The sequence below is a fragment of the Sinocyclocheilus grahami genome, unplaced genomic scaffold (assembly GCF_001515645.1).
Source record: "Sinocyclocheilus grahami isolate Dianchi unplaced genomic scaffold, SAMN03320097.WGS_v1.1 scaffold98.1, whole genome shotgun sequence".
Lineage (NCBI taxonomy): Eukaryota > Metazoa > Chordata > Actinopteri > Cypriniformes > Cyprinidae > Sinocyclocheilus > Sinocyclocheilus grahami.
The window spans coordinates 2,522,504-2,542,502 of NW_015505277.1; the positions used below are offsets into that span (position 1 = coordinate 2,522,504).

Here is a 19,999-nt window from a genome sequence, read left to right on the forward strand (position 1 = left end):
ATATATATATATATATATATATATATATATATATATATATATATTAATCGTTATTAGCAGTAGTAGTAGTAGCATGTTCTTTGTTCAAATATTTTTATATAGTGTTGGCAGTCCATCTGAAAACTGATATTATCAGAGTGTCTGTTCTGACCACAAGGTTTCCCACAAAAGATCAAACACACTCAAATTTCAAACGTTTGATTATTTGGCAGTATGTCAAGAGTCAAACTCCTCAAAGCAGTGTCTAGGTTTGCCTCAAGGCCATGTCTTACGTCTGAAAAACATATCCAAGTGTGCAGACTCACGTTGAAGAACATGCACCCTCTCCCACATTCACTGATCTTCCCACGACGGCTTTACGGGAGGATCTCACACAACTCATCCTTTGAAAATGCAGCGCAATGACGAGTCTTTAACAGAGCCGCCCAGCGCCCCAGGCTTCCCTCCTCCTGCTGCTTTTACGACTCATATCCATTCCCACAAACCTTTTAAATGCTGAAGTTTCATGTGTTTCCTGTAAAGAGCACACTTTTAATGTTTCCCGACATTTATCTGGAAACTAGTCAACTGAGTTCCACATGTTTAAGCATCCGATTGAATATAACATTTATTATACACAAAAATATATACAAGTTTGGGGTAGGTGGGTTATTTATTTATTGAATACAATTAATTAAATATTTTTTAGCCATCTGGGGTCGACAAATGCGCCGGCGTGTTTTGTGGCATTTTTTTCTGATAACCCCTAAAGGAACTTAAATTACTCAGTCATTTTTGATCATACAGATAAGAGGAATACATCAATTGAATCTGTAAAGGGTCTACTTCTATTTTTTATGCACTCATAATAACAACAAAACTTTGTGCTTTTGTAAAATAAAGAAAACAAACAGGGTGCTCTGTCTGCCGCCTCGGTCTCTATGATCTTCATTTTCAAACGTGTCGCAAAAATTAACTGAAACTAAACGAATACTTGACAAGTAGGCTGTAAGTAAGTGACCCACAGAAAGACATACGCGCGTCCATTCTTATCAGTGATGCAATAATAAATATTGTTCCTTTTATCTTTCTATTCAACAAAGTGTCCTAAAAAATGTATTTCCACAAAATATTAACAATGAAAATAATCAGAAATGTTTCTTGAGCGGCAAATCAGTATATTAGAATTATTTCTGAAGGATCACGTGACACTGAAGACTGGAGTAATGATGCTGAAAATTCAGCTTTGATCACAGGAATTAATTACATTTTTAAAATATTTATAATACATTATAAAAATAAACTATTTTAAATCATAATAATATTTCACAATATTACTGATTTTACTGTATTTTAATTAAACAAATGCAGCCTTAGTCAGCAGAGACTTTCAGAAATATTAAAAACCTTACTGTTACTTAACTTTAATTAAAAATGTATGTATACGTGTTAAAATAGTCACTAAACGGTCGAGCATGTATTAAACCATTCATGCATTTTCCACTCATATATAGAATATTTCACAAATCAGCATCGACAGGGAAGGATTATGCTGACAAGCTAATATATTCCACACGTCATGAAAGCATTCAGAGCACCTTGCTGGCATTATCAGCGGTTTCCAGGGCTACAATACTGAATAAAGCAGCAATCTATGTCGGCCACATCACACATCTCCATTGAGGAATTGGTCACGCTCACCTTTGATGTTTTCTAAGAGCAGTAAATCAGTTTTAATATGCTTTCCTGCAACAAAACCTAGTCATACTGAAAGTATGATAAAATAAGAGGAAATGTGATCATGAGGACAGTATATCATGTATTCACTCGCACAAAAGTGGGAGGTAAAGAAAGAGGGGCATCCGCTGACCTACAAGAGTGAATCTGAGAAAGTGGTTTGGAAAGAGGTCAGCTGCCCATGTGTATGCAGATAAGTTCAGGCCAGACTGTCTACAGACCTACTTAGGAAAGTAGGCAAAGAAACATAAGCATGGATGTGGGTAGAACTGCTTCTAAAAGGACTCCACGTGAAACACGAGAGACTAATTTGCGGGAAAAAAAACACCAACAAAGAAACTCATGGCTGTGTGATTTATGATATACACAATATTATTTAATTATTACAACATTAACCTACACCATGAATACTGCAATGATTTTAATGTGCTTTTTATTTGCCCATTAAACTTCCCAAAGATTGCAATCACTGCTCCTGTCACTTATGAATATGGAAAACCACAATCCACATATGTTAACATCTCTTAAATAACCCTCAGTAACAAAAACGTATAGAGTTTATTTAATCTAAAATGTTTTAATGTTTCATCTAAAAAGTAAAACATATTCAAAGGTCTGTGGTCAGTTATTTGTTTTTTAATTCATTCATTCTTTTTGAATTTAATAATTTTCTTTTATCAAAAGTGACAGGAAATACATTTATAATGTCAAAAAAATATTTTTATTAAAAAAATGTTGTTCTTTTGAACTTACTATTTATCAAAGAATATTGAAAAATATAAATAAATAAATTTAGCACGGTTTCCAACTGTTTTCAACATTGAAAATGATAAGAAATGTTTTTGAGCAAGACTGGAGAATTATGCTGAAAATTCAGCTTTGCATCATAAAAATATTACTTTTACTTTTAAAATATGTTCAAATAGAAAATAGTTATTTAAAATTGTAATAATATTCCACAATATTACTGTTTTGATCAAATAAATGCAGCCTAGATGAGTAGAAGAGACTTTTCAACAGTAGTATGTAAATATTGCATTGGAACATATTAAAAATAAATAAATAAATATAATGAACACAACCTAAAACATATCTATCATTTGTTTCTATATGTCTACTGTATTTTAAATTTAAATTTGATTTAGCAAACTTGCTTTAAAGTGCCTCATAATTTTTGCCAAATGAAAAAAAACTTTTAAGAAACCTCTGAACAAAATTTTAGCTTCCGAATCTTGTAAAATGGCTTTAGATTAATCATTTTTGGCTAGATCTCCTAGTCCTAGCAAAGACTTTTGAATATTTCACAAAACCCCATAAAACCTGTACATTTCTGCAGCTCGTATGAAACAATCTAGCACACAACACACAGACACGTGTGAGGGAGCGAAACCAATGCACTTCCTGTATGTCATTTCCTTCAGAGGACAAAATCACAGTGAGAAAATGTCAAATGTCAAACATGAGTCGGGTTCATTCATGACTAAGACTGACAGTGATTAAGAACGATTAGAGAGCGTTTTCACCGCTGACTCATTTTATGTAGATGCACTTTAATTTCTGCTGAGGTTTGTCATCAGCTAAAGCAGTCAGTCAGCAGTGCAGATCAGCAGTCTTTCCACATTCACGGCCATCTCATATCCACTCTCCTGTCTGGCTTCGGCGTACTCATACTTTCCTCCACTAAAGTCATTGCTTTAGAAAGCATCTGAGGAAACTGCAACAAAATCTCACACTGGACTAGAGCTGGATTAAACACGGAATATATAAAAAATTATATCTGCAATATAAGATTATCAAACATTTTAATGAATTTGAATGCATTCTTAAAGGGGTCATATGATGCGATTTCAATTTGTCCTGTCTCTTTGGAGTGTTACAAGCTCTTGGTGCATAAAGAAGATCTGTAAAGTTGCAAAGACTAAAGTCTCAAATCCAAAGAGATATTCTTTATAAAAGTTAAGAGTCAGCCACACCTACCTAAAACGGCTCGTTCTAACACGCCCCCACATATCTACCTCATTATGTGGGAAGATTTGCATAACGCCGCCCAAATGTTCACGCAAAGAAAGAAGGCATAACTTTTATTCTCGCTGTAGTATTGTTGCCGTCGCCATGTCGTGAAGGCGCTGTTTGTTTCATTGTGAAAGCGAAACTACTTTGTTTGGTCTTCCAAAAGAGGACGATATCTGCTTCGTCATGCCTAGAGCTGATCCGTGCTGGTCGCTGAGGAAATATCTCTCTAGGTCACCGTGTGTGACGCTGTTTCATTGTGGAAGCGAAACTACTTTGTTTGGCATTCCAAAAATGGAAACGACTACAAATCAGTGATTAAGTTGTATTTACAACACTGTTCCAGAACACTTCAACCCAAATATTCAGATGTGTGCAGCGCATTTTATGGAGGACTGTTTCCTGATCCTGGGAGAGTAGACTACAATGCCGGCTGTTCTGACTCAAAGACTGTAAGTAAGTTTTTTATATTTAAAGAGTTTTTATATTTTATATATTTAAAGCGAGTTTTTTGGGCAGTGTAGAGCAGGGCTTGTTGTTTGTCATTTCTCCGATCACAAATGCAGACATGGTTTTGTTTGCGCGGCGCGATGTAACGCAACGCGTAAAAAGACAGTATAAGTCATTATAATCCATAATTATGTCCCCACTGGATGCAACGAATGCCTCGTTTATAATGGGTTTTCATGTTTTTGCCTCGTCGCTCCGGCCTGACAGGGCATCATATCACAATATGGTAAGGGACGTAACATTTCGGTCACACACTTGAGGTATTCGGCCAATCACAACGCACTGGATAGCTGGCCAATCACAGCACACCTCGCTTTTTCAGACCGATGAGCTTTGTAAAAATCAACGCGTTTCAGAAAGGCGATGCGTAGAGGAGAAACAATATGTGGAAAATAATGTGTTTTTTGAACCTTAAACCGCATAAACACATTTCATTACACCAAATACGCAAAATAATGTTATTTTTAGCAGCATCATATGACCCCTTTAATATAAGAGTGGTCAACTTCTTGGATTTAAACCTCAGTAGCTAAAATGCTGACAGACTTCTGAATCAGTTCTTTCAAATGGTCTATTTTCAATAAACTAGATATCATGACAAACGTACATAGTAGTCACTGCATGGCATTTTACATGCTTTAAAAAGTTTTGAATGCCCATATATGATTTTGTATCAAAACTGAAGTATACTTTGCGCTTAACACTTCCATTGTGTACATCTTCCCATACAGTGCATCCCAAACTGCCAGCATCGCTGTATTTTCCCAGAAGGATTTTAAAACACTACTAATCTCCAGACCTGTGCTCTGTTGCAATAGCAGGAATTAACACAAACCTCCCTATCATTTCTGCCAGTGCAAATATGAGCCTTGAATGTTGGCTAAAATTAGTCTTGTTTGAGCTCACTTCCCCTCATGTGACATCAGATGATTTAGAACAGAATCTTCAAATAGAATATGTTTGTCACTTCTCTATTGTCACATTCTGGAGTTGTGCATTTTTATGTTGGTTTCCTTTCAGTTATTTTGGCATCAGTATACGAGTCAAAATCTCTTTAGGGGTAATAATGAAACAAACATTTTAAAAAGTGGCTTGTCACTATTATTTACAAAAGGATCTGCATTGCCATGTTTAAATTAGGGCTGTACGATAAATCTCATGCGATATTTAACGCGCATCTTGTCAGAAAGCCGGTTCTGTAATCAGCGGTAAATCTCCATCACCTGCGGGCTTTCACATTGAGCAGCATTAACTACACAGAGCCGTTGTTCACTGACGAGCTGCGCAAAAAATTGCGCGAATATGAACGTGGTTTTGTGCAACTCGTCAGTAAGATGATAAGATGCGCGTTAAACATTGCATGCGATTTATCGTGCAACCCTAGTTTAAATACAAGATTTTTGTTATAAGAGACAACTTTGTGCACCAAAACCATTACTTTTCTGGTGAAACATGAACTTGATTTTCAAAAGTCAACAAATTTGCGGCAGTTAAATGTAACATTTCTTGATAAGCAGTTTCTGTCAGTCTCTGAGTAACAAAATAATGTATTTAAGCCATGAAATAAACGTCATTCCGCAAAAGAAGCAAAAAAAAATAAAATAAATCAAACCTATTTTCACCCCTTATGCACGTTATCCGTCAAAACAGCTGGCTGTCATTTGGAATATTAGAACTAAAATCATTGACATAACACATTCATGGTAGGGCTGGGCGATGTCTACAAAATTGGCATTAGATGGACGATGACATTGGCGGGGGCGGGGGCGAGCGGGGGGAGAGTTAGTGGGTGTGCCTGAAGTGTGAATTCTTATAAGGGAAAACACGATTCCTAACACCATGTCTACACCGGACGCGAGCGGCGCGCCGTGACAAATTTCTATAGAACCACTGTTCTATCACAGAGATGTATTGTGTATATATAGATCAGTCTATAGAACTCATTACAATCAGTGATGCGGTCTACACTGGCTGTGGCACGGCGAGACACGACAAATCCCCGACAGTAAACTGCTGCCGCGTTCGATTTGCTGACACAAGTTTCAAATGATTTTCAATGGTCCAGTGTAGACAGACTTTAGCTGATGTGGCGACACGAAAACATAACAGTACATAAAATTTCACTTACCACATAAACAGAGTAAGGAGAGATGACTGAGGATGATGGCGAATGATTTGCAGATCCTCAGTACCACTGACAAACATATAATCTTGTAAAATGTGTGGCAAGTACTGTTGCTCCATAGTATAAACAGAGTATGTGCGATCGCAAGTCTCGAAAGTGAAAGTGAAACTAAAACGATGCCAGTTTCAATGCCAGGTATAATAGCGGCTCTCTGATGCCGAAATATATATTTAGTATAATTACCCAATTATATAACTGCGAGGAAAAATATTGAAATATATATTTTCCTCCCATCTCGTATTTATTCCCTTTAGGGGTCCCGCCTAAACGTCATTTTCTTTTCGAACACGGTATTGGGATGATACGTTGTCTATGAAGATGGAGAAGCACGAGGAACCGAAGGATAAACAGATTTCCAGCCACTGTATTAGCTCTAGTGCTCTATATATGTTTATGGAGATAAAAGATAAAACTGCTCCATAACAGCTATCAGCGTGGACTGTAGGCATCGATCACGTTATTATTGCAGAGTTTAGAGTAGAGTAGCAATGAGTCCGTGAGTAGCCTACCCTCTCCGCTCAGATCGCAGGTGAATTTCCCTCACTATATGAGTGGGAGACAGCGGCCCCGGCGCGTCCAGTTTTGTGTCAACAAAACTGGATGCTCTCCCTCTCTCTCAGATATGACAAGTGCGCATTAGGGCACCGACCGGCAGAAACATCTGCACCTATGGCATGGACGACGAAACAAAACCTCGTCAGAGCCGTAATGCGGCACAGAAGTGTGCAGTGTGTGTGCTTGCCGCACGTCTACATTTGAAATAACGAACCTGAGCATGCAAAACACGCGATGTGAATGGCTTTTTTCCCCCTGCATGTCATATGCGCAGGGCTCCGTTTTTATGATGAGAGAAGAGGAAAGGTTGAGATGTTGAAATGTACCAGGTTTATATATAGGCTATATATAAAGTTGATAAGCAGTTAAAGGTGTTGGTTTACACACAAAGAAAAGTGTAAGCTTTTAGTAAGTCCAAGAATAAAATGATTAATTTCCTTAGCATGTTAAATTTGATTTACAGAACTTTTGTTCTGCTTTCTAACAGTTAGGACTTGAATAAAGAGAGAAAACTTGCACTTAACCTTTTCACAGGCATTTTGTTTTCATAGTTAGACAGATATCGTGATGTATCATTATAGAATTGTCTAGCAATATATTGATTATCGCATAATTTCTGTACCGCGATATTACCATATCGTGAGCCATGTATCGCGATTTGTATCGTATCATGAGGTACCCTGCGATTCCCACCCCTACTTTTGACGGACATTTTTATGCGCAAACTACACATTCTGATTCTGTTGTTTGTGATTTGCCTATTTTCAATGATTTTCTATTCTTGACTAATCTTTTTTTTTTTTTCATAATTGTGGCAATAGATGAACTGTTAAATGAGTGATCTTGAGATGAGTCCCTGTAGTCATCCAATTCATTCAGAATACATAAGCATAGATTTCGGAACTTGACAGATGATTTTTATAAAATGTAGTTGGATAAGATAAATTAAAGTTTGATAAAATTATGTTTCATTTTCCCTTAAAATACTTTTTACTTGTTTTGTTACATTAACCTTTAGCAGATTTTGACTCATATGTAGCAGCATAACAAAAGGGACAGAGCAGAACTCCTGGAGTATGTTCTCACTGGATAAAGGGAACAAGACTAATGAAGAGGAAGATGTGAGAAGGTAATGGAGGCAGCATGTTTAATGATTCACTGGGGTGACTTGGGGAAAGTGAGACAAGGGGATTTCTGGACAGATGCTTCGGGGTTGAAAGTCAGCAGTTCTAATGTCTGACTTCAAGTCACACATTTGGAGGGTCACAGTTCTAAACACAAGCCTAAGGCAGTGTACTCGCAAACAAATGCCCTACTGTACTGCACTCTCGATCATGCCAGAGTCACATTGCACTGCAGGACTGGTGTGGCAACAGAATAGATATTGTACAGAATCATATGAATGAGTAAAAGCATGTGGAAAGCAATGTGTAAACCAAGGACATTTATATTGTGTAGCTCATGAACCATGCGGGGTGACCAGAGACCAATTAATTAAATAACCTGGCGATAGTAACAACACTTTAATTTGTTCTATAAAATCTATAAAATGACTTTTCATTCATTTTCCAAATGAATGTAGTCAATAGTTGCTTTCACATCACTTTTTCTGTAAATTCAATGCAGGGATTTAGGATTACAACAAAAGAAGGCAAGTTCATTAGTCCATACATTATTAAAATGTCTGTCACAAATCTTTGTTTCTAAATGCAAAACAGTCTGAAATTTGAATATGCAGATGTACTGTTGCTATGCACCAATCAGTGATTAAAATATTTGAATATCCTAATGTTTTTCTTTCCTTATTTAAAATCATAAAACCATAAAGCCTACCAATTATGTCACATAAAATCTGCAACTGCCACAACACATCAAAACTAGAACATTACTATTTACAAGTGTTTGTTAATATCACAGAAAGCTTTTCCGATTAAAATATGAATAATATTGCAGCATCACACATAACGACACACAAATATTTGTACCCTGGTATAAACGGCAATCTTGCAGTGCAGAAAATACATCAAACCAAGTGTCTGGAACTGTGAATGCAGGGATTTTATGTTTCCAGTCAAAATTCTAACAATATCAATAGTAGCAAAGGAAAGAGCTAGCAGACCATAAGGCAGATAACACATAATCCTGCTAACTCTTAAGACAGGTGCCTTAAGTTTCTCACTCTTCACTCTCCTGTTACATGCCGTCTATCCTTTAGGCCTCACTGACCATCTGTAGCATGGTAAGACCTCGTTTAAAATTGCAAACTCCAATCTGATGGCTGACTGATACTCAGTTTTAGGGAGACAGGCTGAACAGGTTTAATTGGTCCATTGGGAAACAATATTGCATTATCAAGGTTCCAGCCTGCTACAATAAGAGTCTCAGAGAAAGGAGAATTTTTTTTTTTGCTGGATTTGCCTCTTTTACCAAAAGAAGTTCTTAGCACTGAAAAGATACTGGAGTTACATAAAAGGGATATTCAAAGTGTATTATACTATATTGTCATACTGAATTATATAAACGTTCAATCTGTTTAGGAAAATTACTAGGGATGCACCGATACCGATACTGGTATCAGTATCGGGCCCAATACTGCACTCCTGTACTCATAATCGTTAAAATGCCCCGATACCAAAAGCCGATACCAAACAGCGTGTGAACAGAGCTGTGTCCAGAAAAAGAAACACTGAAAACAGAACAACAGAGAGTAGAATGGAGTTATTAGAGATTAAGGATGTCTATGAAGTACATGTAAGTAATTAATATAATGTTAAACATTCAATATTCACGCCTATATTGCGGCTGTGCCCGAGCTGATAAGCAGAGTGCTCTGAGTGGATTGAGCGCGTGGATGCACAGATGCGCGAGCTTGTCGAGTGAATGTATAAAGAGAGAGAGAGAGAGAGAGAGAGAGAGAGAGAGAGCCAGAGAGCATGCATCTCTGTTGCATGATCTGTTGCATGATCTTGATTGCTGTTCGCTCCATTAGCGCATGCAATGGAGTTATTAGAGATTAAGGATGTCTATGAAGTACATGTAAGTAATTAATATAATGTTAAACATTCAATATTCACGCCTATATTGCGGCTGTGCCCGAGCTGATAAGCAGAGTGCTCTGAGTGGATTGAGCGCGTGGATGCACAGATGCGCGAGCTTGTCGAGTGAATGTATAAAGAGAGAGAGAGAGAGAGAGAGAGAGAGAGAGAGAGCCAGAGAGCATGCATCTCTGTTGCATGATCTGTTGCATGATCTTGATTGCTGTTCGCTCCATTAGCGCATGCATTTGGATTAAAACTAAAATTATAGGGGCATTCACTATAAACAGCATTTACGCAGGCAGCTTACGCTCTTCTGTGTCAGCCGTGCCACAAGGATGCGCTGTTTTCTTTCAAATCACAACGCAAATACTCGTAGAAAACGTATCCTTGTGGCACGGCTGACACAGAAGAGCGTAAGCTGCCTGCTTCAGCTCATATTCTCCAAAATGGTGCTACGGTGATGCGGACAGACATAGAGAAGACGACTTGATGAATAAAGTCGTTATTTTTGTTTTCTTCGCGTACAAAAAGTTTTCTTGTCGCTTCATAACGTTACGGTTGAACCACTGATGGCAGATGGACTATTCTGACGATGCTTTTCATACTTTTCTGGATCTTGACAGTGTAATTTACTTGGCAGTCTATGGGACAGTCACAAGCCTCCCGGTTTGCATCCAAAATACCTTAAATTGTGTTCCAAAGACGAACAAAGCTTCTATTGGGTTTGGAACGACATGGGGGTAAGTGATTAATGACAAAATTTTCCTTTTGGGGTGGAGTATCCCTTTAAGTTGTGGGTTTGGATATATATTTAGACATTCTCAAAGACAACTTTTTGTAAAGGTTTAGAATTTTTTTTTTTTTTAGATTATGTTTGTTTGAAATGTTGATTTGAAGCGTCAGTTTTTGAATTATTATTACTACAGTCAAACCTGAACACAGAGAAAGCATTTTATTACACAAAACATTAAAAGTCTATAAAAATGTAACAAAAATGAGCAGAAATGTTTTATCAGCTTAATCCTTCTGGGTTTGATCTTATTTCAACCTTTTTTTCAGTTTTCTGACTCGTTTTGGCTATATGTTATAGCCATACCAATTCATTTGAGTGTGTATAATTGTGTATGTTTGTGTGAGTGTGTTTATGAGTGAGTGTGTCTATTTTGCACTCTTGATGCTTAAGAGTGTAACCTCTTCCTTGCTGTCCACTTTTTTTACTGCATTGTAGTAAATATTGCTTTTATTTTACATATTGGCTGTGTTACAGTCACACCAGTTCATAGTAGTGCTGGGTAGTGTTGCTTTCGTCAACGAAAATTATGACTAAATATCGTCGTCAACGAACCTTTATCACGTGACGAAAACGAGACAAGACGAGACGTAAATGCTGGTCATGTGACGATGACGATAATTAAATGTATAATGCAATAGCGTTGACGAATAAAAACGAGACTAAATGTGGTTTCATTCATTTTCGTTGACCAAGACGAGACGAAACAAAATGTTATAACGTTATTTTGTCTCGTTTAGTCGCGTTATTATTATTATTTTGCAGTATTTCTGTTTCCTGTGTCTCGCTTCAGGGGCTGCATCAGGTCGCACTGCGCAGACGCAGGCGACAACACTTCCTCAAGACCCACTCGCGCCATTATTTAGATCAGTGTTTCCCAACCAGTCTGTCGAGAGCAGGGGTGCCGTGTAAAAAAATCAATTTTAATATTTTTAAATTGCTAAAATGTTCAAAAAAGCAGCTATTATATAATATCCATTTCTAATGTCGCCAATAATTACAGATGCACCGAAATTCCGGCTGCCGAAAATGAGTTCACCGCTCAGGATTCACTTTCACGTGGTGTGACGCTCTGCGTGTTATCCCGCTCTATGCGTGTGTGTATTATCCCGCTCTATGCGTGTGTGTGCTCCGCTCAGTCGCTCGCGGCCCATGTGAGTGTTCCACTCATATACCGTTTGTGCTCATCGGAACAGCAAAGTTCACTCAAAAATCAAGCTGACAGGAAACATCGATGTAGTACAGTATTGTTTCTGTCTGCAATAGCCCTACTGTGCTGTAACAAGGTGTGGTATATGGGCAACTCTGGTAACGTTGCCCTCTCATTCATTGATCTGCTAACCGCTATGCTCATGTGTCCTCTGATGATAATAGCTTTCTAGGATTAAACATTATTTGGATAATTGGTAAAAAAAATTTTTTTTTAAATCTCTTAATGAGTGTGTTAGACCTACCTGAAAAACTAAAAAGCAATTTATTTCATCTGTAGGCCTATCGTGATTTTTTTTTATTTGTGCTATCATTAGTAATTTCTTTATTTGTTCTTATTTTATTATTAACTGCTTAGCCTCCTTTTCATTTTTTATTCAATTCAAAGTTTTAAATCAAGCTATCTCGTTCTACTGCAACTAAATTACCCAGCTGTAAAATCAAAACTTTGTTTAATTACCATTTTAACTAGCTATCTCACAATGTTTACATATGAATAAAAGCCTACATTAAAATCTGTCATATAAATTGGTTCACACAAAGACTAGACTAAAACTAAAATTAAAACAGGCCGCCAAAAACAACCCTAGTGCTGGGACAATAAATCGATGCATCGCGAGTCGAGAGTCGAGAAATGATTCTGCATCGATTCTGAGATTTTCCGAAGGCATCGCGATTGAATTGATTCTGAGCTTAGTTTTTAACAGCAGATGGCACTGTGTGCTTTAAAATAGCTGCATTCTGCTTGATTCCAGTTCCTTACACATGCACCATTTGAACCTAAAATAATCATTCATAAAGTTCGAAAAGGTTGAGAGTGGGCTGTGTTTACATTAATCTCGCATCATAAAAGCATAAAAGCCGAGGTGCAAGTACATTTAACCACTTGCATTACTCAGCCGAACGCACAAGTGATTTTCTTCATGAACATTTGAGTGTGTGGTTAAAAGCTAGCCTAGAGCACCATCTGTTGTTAAAAACTAAGCTCAGAATTGATTTGAGAGAGAATCACGATGCATTCCGAAAATCTTAGAATCAATCCACGAATCGCGATGCATCGATTTATTGTCTCAGCCCTAGTTCATAGGTGTGTGTGTATAAGTGTGTGTGTGTGAGTGGATGTGTTGGTTTTGCACTCTGTCATTGCGGTGAACCACTAGTTAGGGGTGTGCGATATTGACAAAAAAATTATATCTCGATATTTTCTGGGATTTTATCGATAACGATAAATAGACGATATTTTGCTAAGTGTGATATTGTGCTGGTACCTTAAGGACTGCCGAAGAGAGCTGACTCCTAATGTTTTTAATATTCTTCATATTCTGTGTGCTGGTCAGTTGATACTGATAGAAATTATTCTTTTCCAATAAGTTTAAACTGATTTTTGCATTTTATGGGCATTTTTACCTTTATAAGGCCATTTTTTTCTGAAGGTGTCCATTATCTTTTGAGTCACATTCTTACATTTAATCAGGGAATTAGAATAAGACATTTGGGCTGTTACCAAGCATATTAAATAAACACAGACGCTGCATCTGAAGTGGCATTTAGATGTATTTACACGCATGTATTTTGTTTAATGCAAGACATGAATGCATTTAACCTGCAATTACAAATGCATAAATAATGTTTTGATATATTAAACATAAAACGCTGAATACTGATATTTGAAATGATTTAAAACATGGAAAAAAAAATTAAAAATCACACACAAAAAAAGAAAGAAAGAAAAAGCCGAAATTTTAAGGTGGCAGCAAATCACTGTTAATAACTGAGTCATTGCAATTGAACCGAATCATTTAAACGCTTGATTCATTCAGGAACGAAACACCGTCATGTTGCTCAGAGACACAAAACAGCACTGTGGCTCTATTCGGAATGATTTTTGTTGGCGAAATAGAGCAAAAACAAGCAATAGGGTGTCTAAAACGTAAGTCTCTTAATTAACTTATTGTTTATTGAATTTAATGTCACATTTGTAATCATGGTAATTTTTGGAGAAAAACGACACTCTTCGTGTGAAATTGAATAACTATGAAGTGGTATAAATATATAAATGTTCTGCCATCATGTCTTGAATTTGTGATCATTCTAAATGCATTTTAATAGACTGAATCATGCAGTGAAAGAAAACACACTAAATGCGCACACGCACTAGTCTAGGCTTCACGTAATGTATGTGTGCGCTCTGTAGGGATGTTTTGAATGGTTTTTGCAAAATACTCGATAATGTCAAATCACACATCATTAAAACAACAATTACGATATTATCGCAGACGATATATATTGCAAACCCCTACCACTAGTATGACAAAAAAAAAAATTTACGACCACTTAGTCTGCTCGAATCATGCCCTCAACTTTTTTTTTGTGTTCACATTCCAAATGCCATAAAAGGCACCAAGTTTTGTAACATTCTGATGAAGCTGTGATTTAAAAACAATTCAAAACAGAAAATTTTTCGGTCAAGAGTGACCGAAGAGCACCAGAGGTTAAGTATTTTAACAAACTGTCAACATTATGTTATGTTACAAAATGCTGTTAAATGAGCTTGGTAACCCGGAATACTTTAATAAGGTTCAATGCAAAGACATATAAGCAATGTGATAACGTGATAAAAATATTGCATTATGCTGCAGCTACAATAACATAAAGCAGCTTTTCATGAATGAGAGAATGAGAACTAGAGCTCTGATTTATTCTGTGGAATAAAGCTGATTCACACAGCAGCTGTCTGAATCACAATGGACAGTGTTAATCACAGTACAGCTCCTCTCCCATCACAGGAGACTGGCACAGACTGACCACGAACCCAAAACATTCTTCTCCTCTCACGGCACAAGAGCTCAGCGGCCATGGGTGGGCTAGCTGTGATGAAATATGGGACTTCCTCAATGTGCAGTGTATCATGGGTGTGTGCAATAAAAGCACTTGAATGTCAATGTACTTAGGGATGTACATATGCTTCTTTAAACCAACTTAAAATCATCTTCAGAAGTGTACCTGAGACTAATTTAGAAGGGCGCACATGGGCTCACATTTGTAATTGCTGCTACTGAATAAAGATTTTTTTAATTATTTAATATAACAAAAAAAATATCTGGGGGAAAATAAATACTTTATAGCAAAACAGGGCTGTTACAGTCAACTGAAATGAAAACTAAAAGCATTAAAAAAAATGTTACTTGAAAATAAAACAAATGTTCCCTGAAATAAAATAAAATAAACATATTTTATTTCAGACAACTGCCAAGGAAATATTTAAAAATGTTTAACTAAATTTTCATTTAGTTTAACTTGATATGCTAAAATAACTAAAACTATATATGAAATAAAAAGTAATGTTAAAAAATGCATAGACACTATTTAAAAAATAATAATAATAAAATGACAAAAACACAACAAAATTGCTAAAACTAAAATGTAAATAAAATAATAAATAGTAAAAAAATTAAATGAAAATTATGGTAAAAGCAATAACAGATCTACAAAAAGTGGAAAAATGTATATCAACTAGGCCTATAGAAATTACCCACGAGTTTTAAAATGTCTAAATACCCACGAGTTCTAGGTCAAGAAGTAGCATCAGCTTGATTAAAATGCATGAATTGAGCATTAATCGCCCTTTACTAAATGATGGCAGCGTCATGAAATGAATGTAAACAATTCAAACCAACCAACATATAAAGACGTTTCATGGCACCAACCTACAGTATGATCATATGTTGGTTATTGATTTTACATGTTGCACATCTAGAAGAATATCATGTGATAGTGAGCATAACTGGTCCTGGATCAGCTAAACCTCATAAACTGGACATGAGCTCTGCCTGCTGACACATGACACTCTCATCAGCCTCTATATTCAGCTAGATGTTAAATTACATTAGAACATAGCTGGATCCACTCTCCATTTCAACAGACGCCCATTAACTGCACACCACAGATCAGATCTACTGCCAGATTCAGAAAACGAATAAGTGTGAACTCACACACAAAAACATTCAGCTATAAATCTACAATAAGAATCAATATAACACCAAAGTCAGAATTACGGTGGTACTATGGTAACGTTAGATGGAAAAACCATGGTAACAGATGGTAAAACCATGATACTTCAAATATATACCATAGTACTGAATGATTACCATACCCAAGTGCCACAACATTTACATGGTTCTCCAAACCACTCCCAAAAATACCATGGCATTATCAACAGTGCATGTCAAATAAAATGCCATTATCTTACAAAAAAGTAAGAGCATTGCAATGGCACAGTGGGGTAATACCATGAAACTTCTACCTACTGTACCGAGACATTTACATGGTACTAAAAATTACTTCAAAAAATACAGCAGTACTATCAACAATGAATGTCCAAAAATTGCATTATCGTGGTACTATCAATGGTAAATGAGTAAAACAAACCACAAAGAAGCACTAGGCCTATAATATTCTACTATGGTAATATCACAGTACTCTACCATGGGAATATCAGTACAGTACTCTTCGAAATACCTAGAAGTTAGAGTATATGATAATAATGCATTGTTATTAAATGATGGCACATTTCCAAGATTGTACATTTGTGGTAATAGTGGTGTATTATGTAAATACTATGGTAAATATTAGGGATGCACCGATACCGATACTGGTATCGGGCCCGATACTGAGCTCCTGTACTCGTACTCGTTAAAATGCAAAACGCCGATACCACACAGCATGTGATAAGTGCCATATTCAGACAAAGAAACACCGACAACAGACAGCAGAATGGAGTTATTAGAGATTAAAGATGTCTACGAAGTATATGTATGCAATGAATATAAAACATTCAGTATTAATGCCTGTATAGCTGATGTGCGTGAACTGATAAACAAAGCACGCTGAGTGGATTGAGCGCATGGCGGCGCACATGTGGGAGCTTGTCGAGTGAATATCCCTTTCTCACAGACATCACTGGAAATTTGTAGTTCGGTCGGATATGTCAAAAAGAAGTAAGTAAAACAATGCACAAGTTACTTAATGGTAGGGAGGGAGAGAGGGAGAGAGAGAGAGAGAGAGAGCGCACACTTCTGTTGTGTGATCTTTATTGATGTTCGCTCACTTAGCACGCATCATTTGGATTAAAACCAAATCGTAAGACAATTTATAAGGGCATTCACTATAAACGTCATTTATTTTCACCCTTAAGCATTCTGGCGAAAGTGAAACTAACAGCCTGTGTGAAATGCGCTAGGCTGTACAGTACTTGTCCCTCTCATTCCGCACCAGTACAAATACGTGAACGCGTTGCGCGTTTTGCTTGTTCCATGAGTGTTTCTGCATTATATGAGTGGCTTTGGAAAAGAAATCGTTGTACGTTTCAGATGGAAAAAACGCGACTTCTATTTATGAAAATATCACAGTTAGGAGATTTATAATGAGTGGTTCCCTGCATTATTACAGCAAAGCGCGTGATTACAGTACTAAGCCGCTGCAATGGAGCAGCTCTAATGCTATTAAATTAAAGATGATGTACCATAGAGAAAAAAAATGAACAGTGAAAGTAACAAAAACTTGTAAAATACATTTTAATGAGCATAATTAAGTGTGAAAATAACAGAAGGATATACAGTCAAACCAAAAACTATTCAGAGACCAGATATCATTTTTGATATTTTTTTTACTAGTGTGTGTGTAGGACACTATAGTTCATTTATGTAAATGAGGATAGCAAAATAAACTAAACTGTGATATATTATACCCAAAAATTCTTCATACAGTGGACTATAAGTAAAATTGATACAAATTTGGGACCAAAAATTATTCAGACCAAGTCTGGGAAAAAATGTTGTGGTTTGCATGAACCTGGTTGACAGCATGCCCAGGAGACTATATGCTGTCATTAAGACTAAGGGTCACCCGACAATGTATTGATAGTTGTGTAAATACTAGGGATGCACGATATATCGACCACCATATCGGTATCGGCCGATAAATGCTATTTTTTTCTGTTATCGGTATCGGCCTGACCGCTGTATGAATAATTTTGGGTTTATTGTAATCCATTACATACCTTTCTATCAAAGTTATCTAGCATTATCAAGCTGAATTTGTTCTGACACATTTTAACTCTGAGTTCTTATCATATTTTATTACCATTTTCTAAACTATAGTGAATAAACTGTGATAATGTGAGAAATGTTGAAAGTGTCTGAATAAATTTGGGTTTGACTATCTATCTGATAAATGAAGTTAACTAACATCATACATGCTCTTTTGGTTTCTGTACCCAATATTTTAAACATTTACGAATGCAATTAAATGCATTTTGATATCGGTACTCGGTATCGGCATGTACCAAAAATAAAAGTACCGGTATCGGGCGAGCACTGGAAAAAGTGGTATCGGTGCATCCCTAGTAAATATGAACAGTAAAGTCCTTACTTTTTATATACCACATTGTATATCATATAATGCATGACAATAACGGTTAAAAAAATGGAGGTTTGCTGCAGTAACTATGGTATTTTTGTAATACACACTGATAAAACTACTGGCAGTAAAAGACTGTAATGGTATTAGCATAATGTGTGATTACCTTACAAAAATGAAAGGGCGTTATCATGGTACAGTAGGGTAATACCAAGGTACTTCTACATGATGGCATTTACACGGCACTTTACCTAATACCATAGTATTAGCGTGGTAAACCCTGGAGTACAAACTCTAGAAAACTCTAGAGTATGAATAGAAGTAATAACAATCGTGTGTTATTGCAGGTTAGGCTACATATCCAAGGTTGTGCATTGCGGTAATAGTAACGTATCATGTAAATACTGTGGTAAACATGCACAGTAAAGCTCTTACTTTTTGTAGACCACATTGTATATCATACAATGCATGACAACAATGGTTAAAAACCAGGTTTAGAGAGTTTTACTGCAGTAACTACGGTCATTTCTGTATGACAAAACTACTGGACGCAAAACACCGTAGTGTTATTAACATAACAATATGTGGAAAATGTAAGGGCGTTATCATGGTACAGTGAGGTAATACCATACTGTATGAATGATGGCATTTATGAGGTACTTTACCAAGTACCGCAGTTTTACCGTGGTAAACTATCCCAAAAGCACCGTACTTTTTGAATACAGAAACCCTCACGAGGAGTTATCTCTTCAGTGAGCCGTTATTCCGCTATTACTGGTTATTAATGAACACAAATCAATAATAACTGAGTCACACCCACCGTCTATGTTCTCTCTGTCGCTGATGTGCTGCAGGTTGCAGCCCGTGTCCTCTCGGCTCAGCTCCGGTTCGGGCCGGTACGGCTCCAGCCTCGAGTGCGCGTTCCGCCGGAGCTTCGGGCTGGACGACACGCAGCACGACGTGCTGTTCCCCATGAGTCCCGCTGAGTGCGGATAACCGAGCGGCACTGATCGACGGAGCCCCGCCGCAGATGATGGGCGTAACAGCTGCGGATGACGGGATGAAACCCGGGCTGCGGGCTGCGAGAAGATCACTCGCGTGAGAAACGCTCGTGGAACGACATCAGCGTGTCACAATCACGACTGCCCTCAGCAAATCAACACATAATCCACGCCGACTGCTCTCGGGGAGGTTTATGTGCTCGTATGTATCGGTAGGTTATTCCATTCCCACGCGTCGCTGTTACATCGTATCGCTCAGCTGTCAGTGTATCACCGAGCTCGCTCTCTCACACACACACACACACACACACACAGAACGCGGAACAGCTTCCGGTTCAGCGCCTGACGTCATTCCGAACGACACATCTTGTATCTGCTTGGAAAAGATTGTAATATTAATACGATACGGATGGGTGACTGATAGATTTTATCTGGCATATCTGTCTTTTTATTGGCTGTGCACGTTAAACTGGTTACACGTTAGCAGTGTTGGGGTAGCGCATTACAAGTAACGCGAGTTACGTAATCAGATTACTTTCTTCAAGTAACTAGTAAAGTAACGCATTAC

General features: G+C 37.2%; 1 protein-coding gene across 4 annotated transcripts in view; it reads right to left on the minus strand.

Annotated features, from left to right (window-relative positions):
• ccny (cyclin Y) overlaps positions 1-19,772 on the minus strand; it is a 72,631-nt gene extending 52,859 nt beyond the window's left edge. For 2 of the 4 annotated variants that reach the window (XM_016276036.1, XM_016276037.1), the window contains exon 1: positions 19,251-19,771. In XM_016276036.1, coding sequence (XP_016131522.1) covers positions 19,251-19,404 — 154 coding nt within the window. In that variant the 5' untranslated portion in view covers positions 19,405-19,771. Of the gene's footprint in view, positions 1-19,250 lie in introns of all 4 variants that reach the window. The other 2 variants (XM_016276035.1, XM_016276038.1) reach the window with 2 other exon arrangements.
• Between the last annotated feature and the right edge of the window lie 227 nt (positions 19,773-19,999).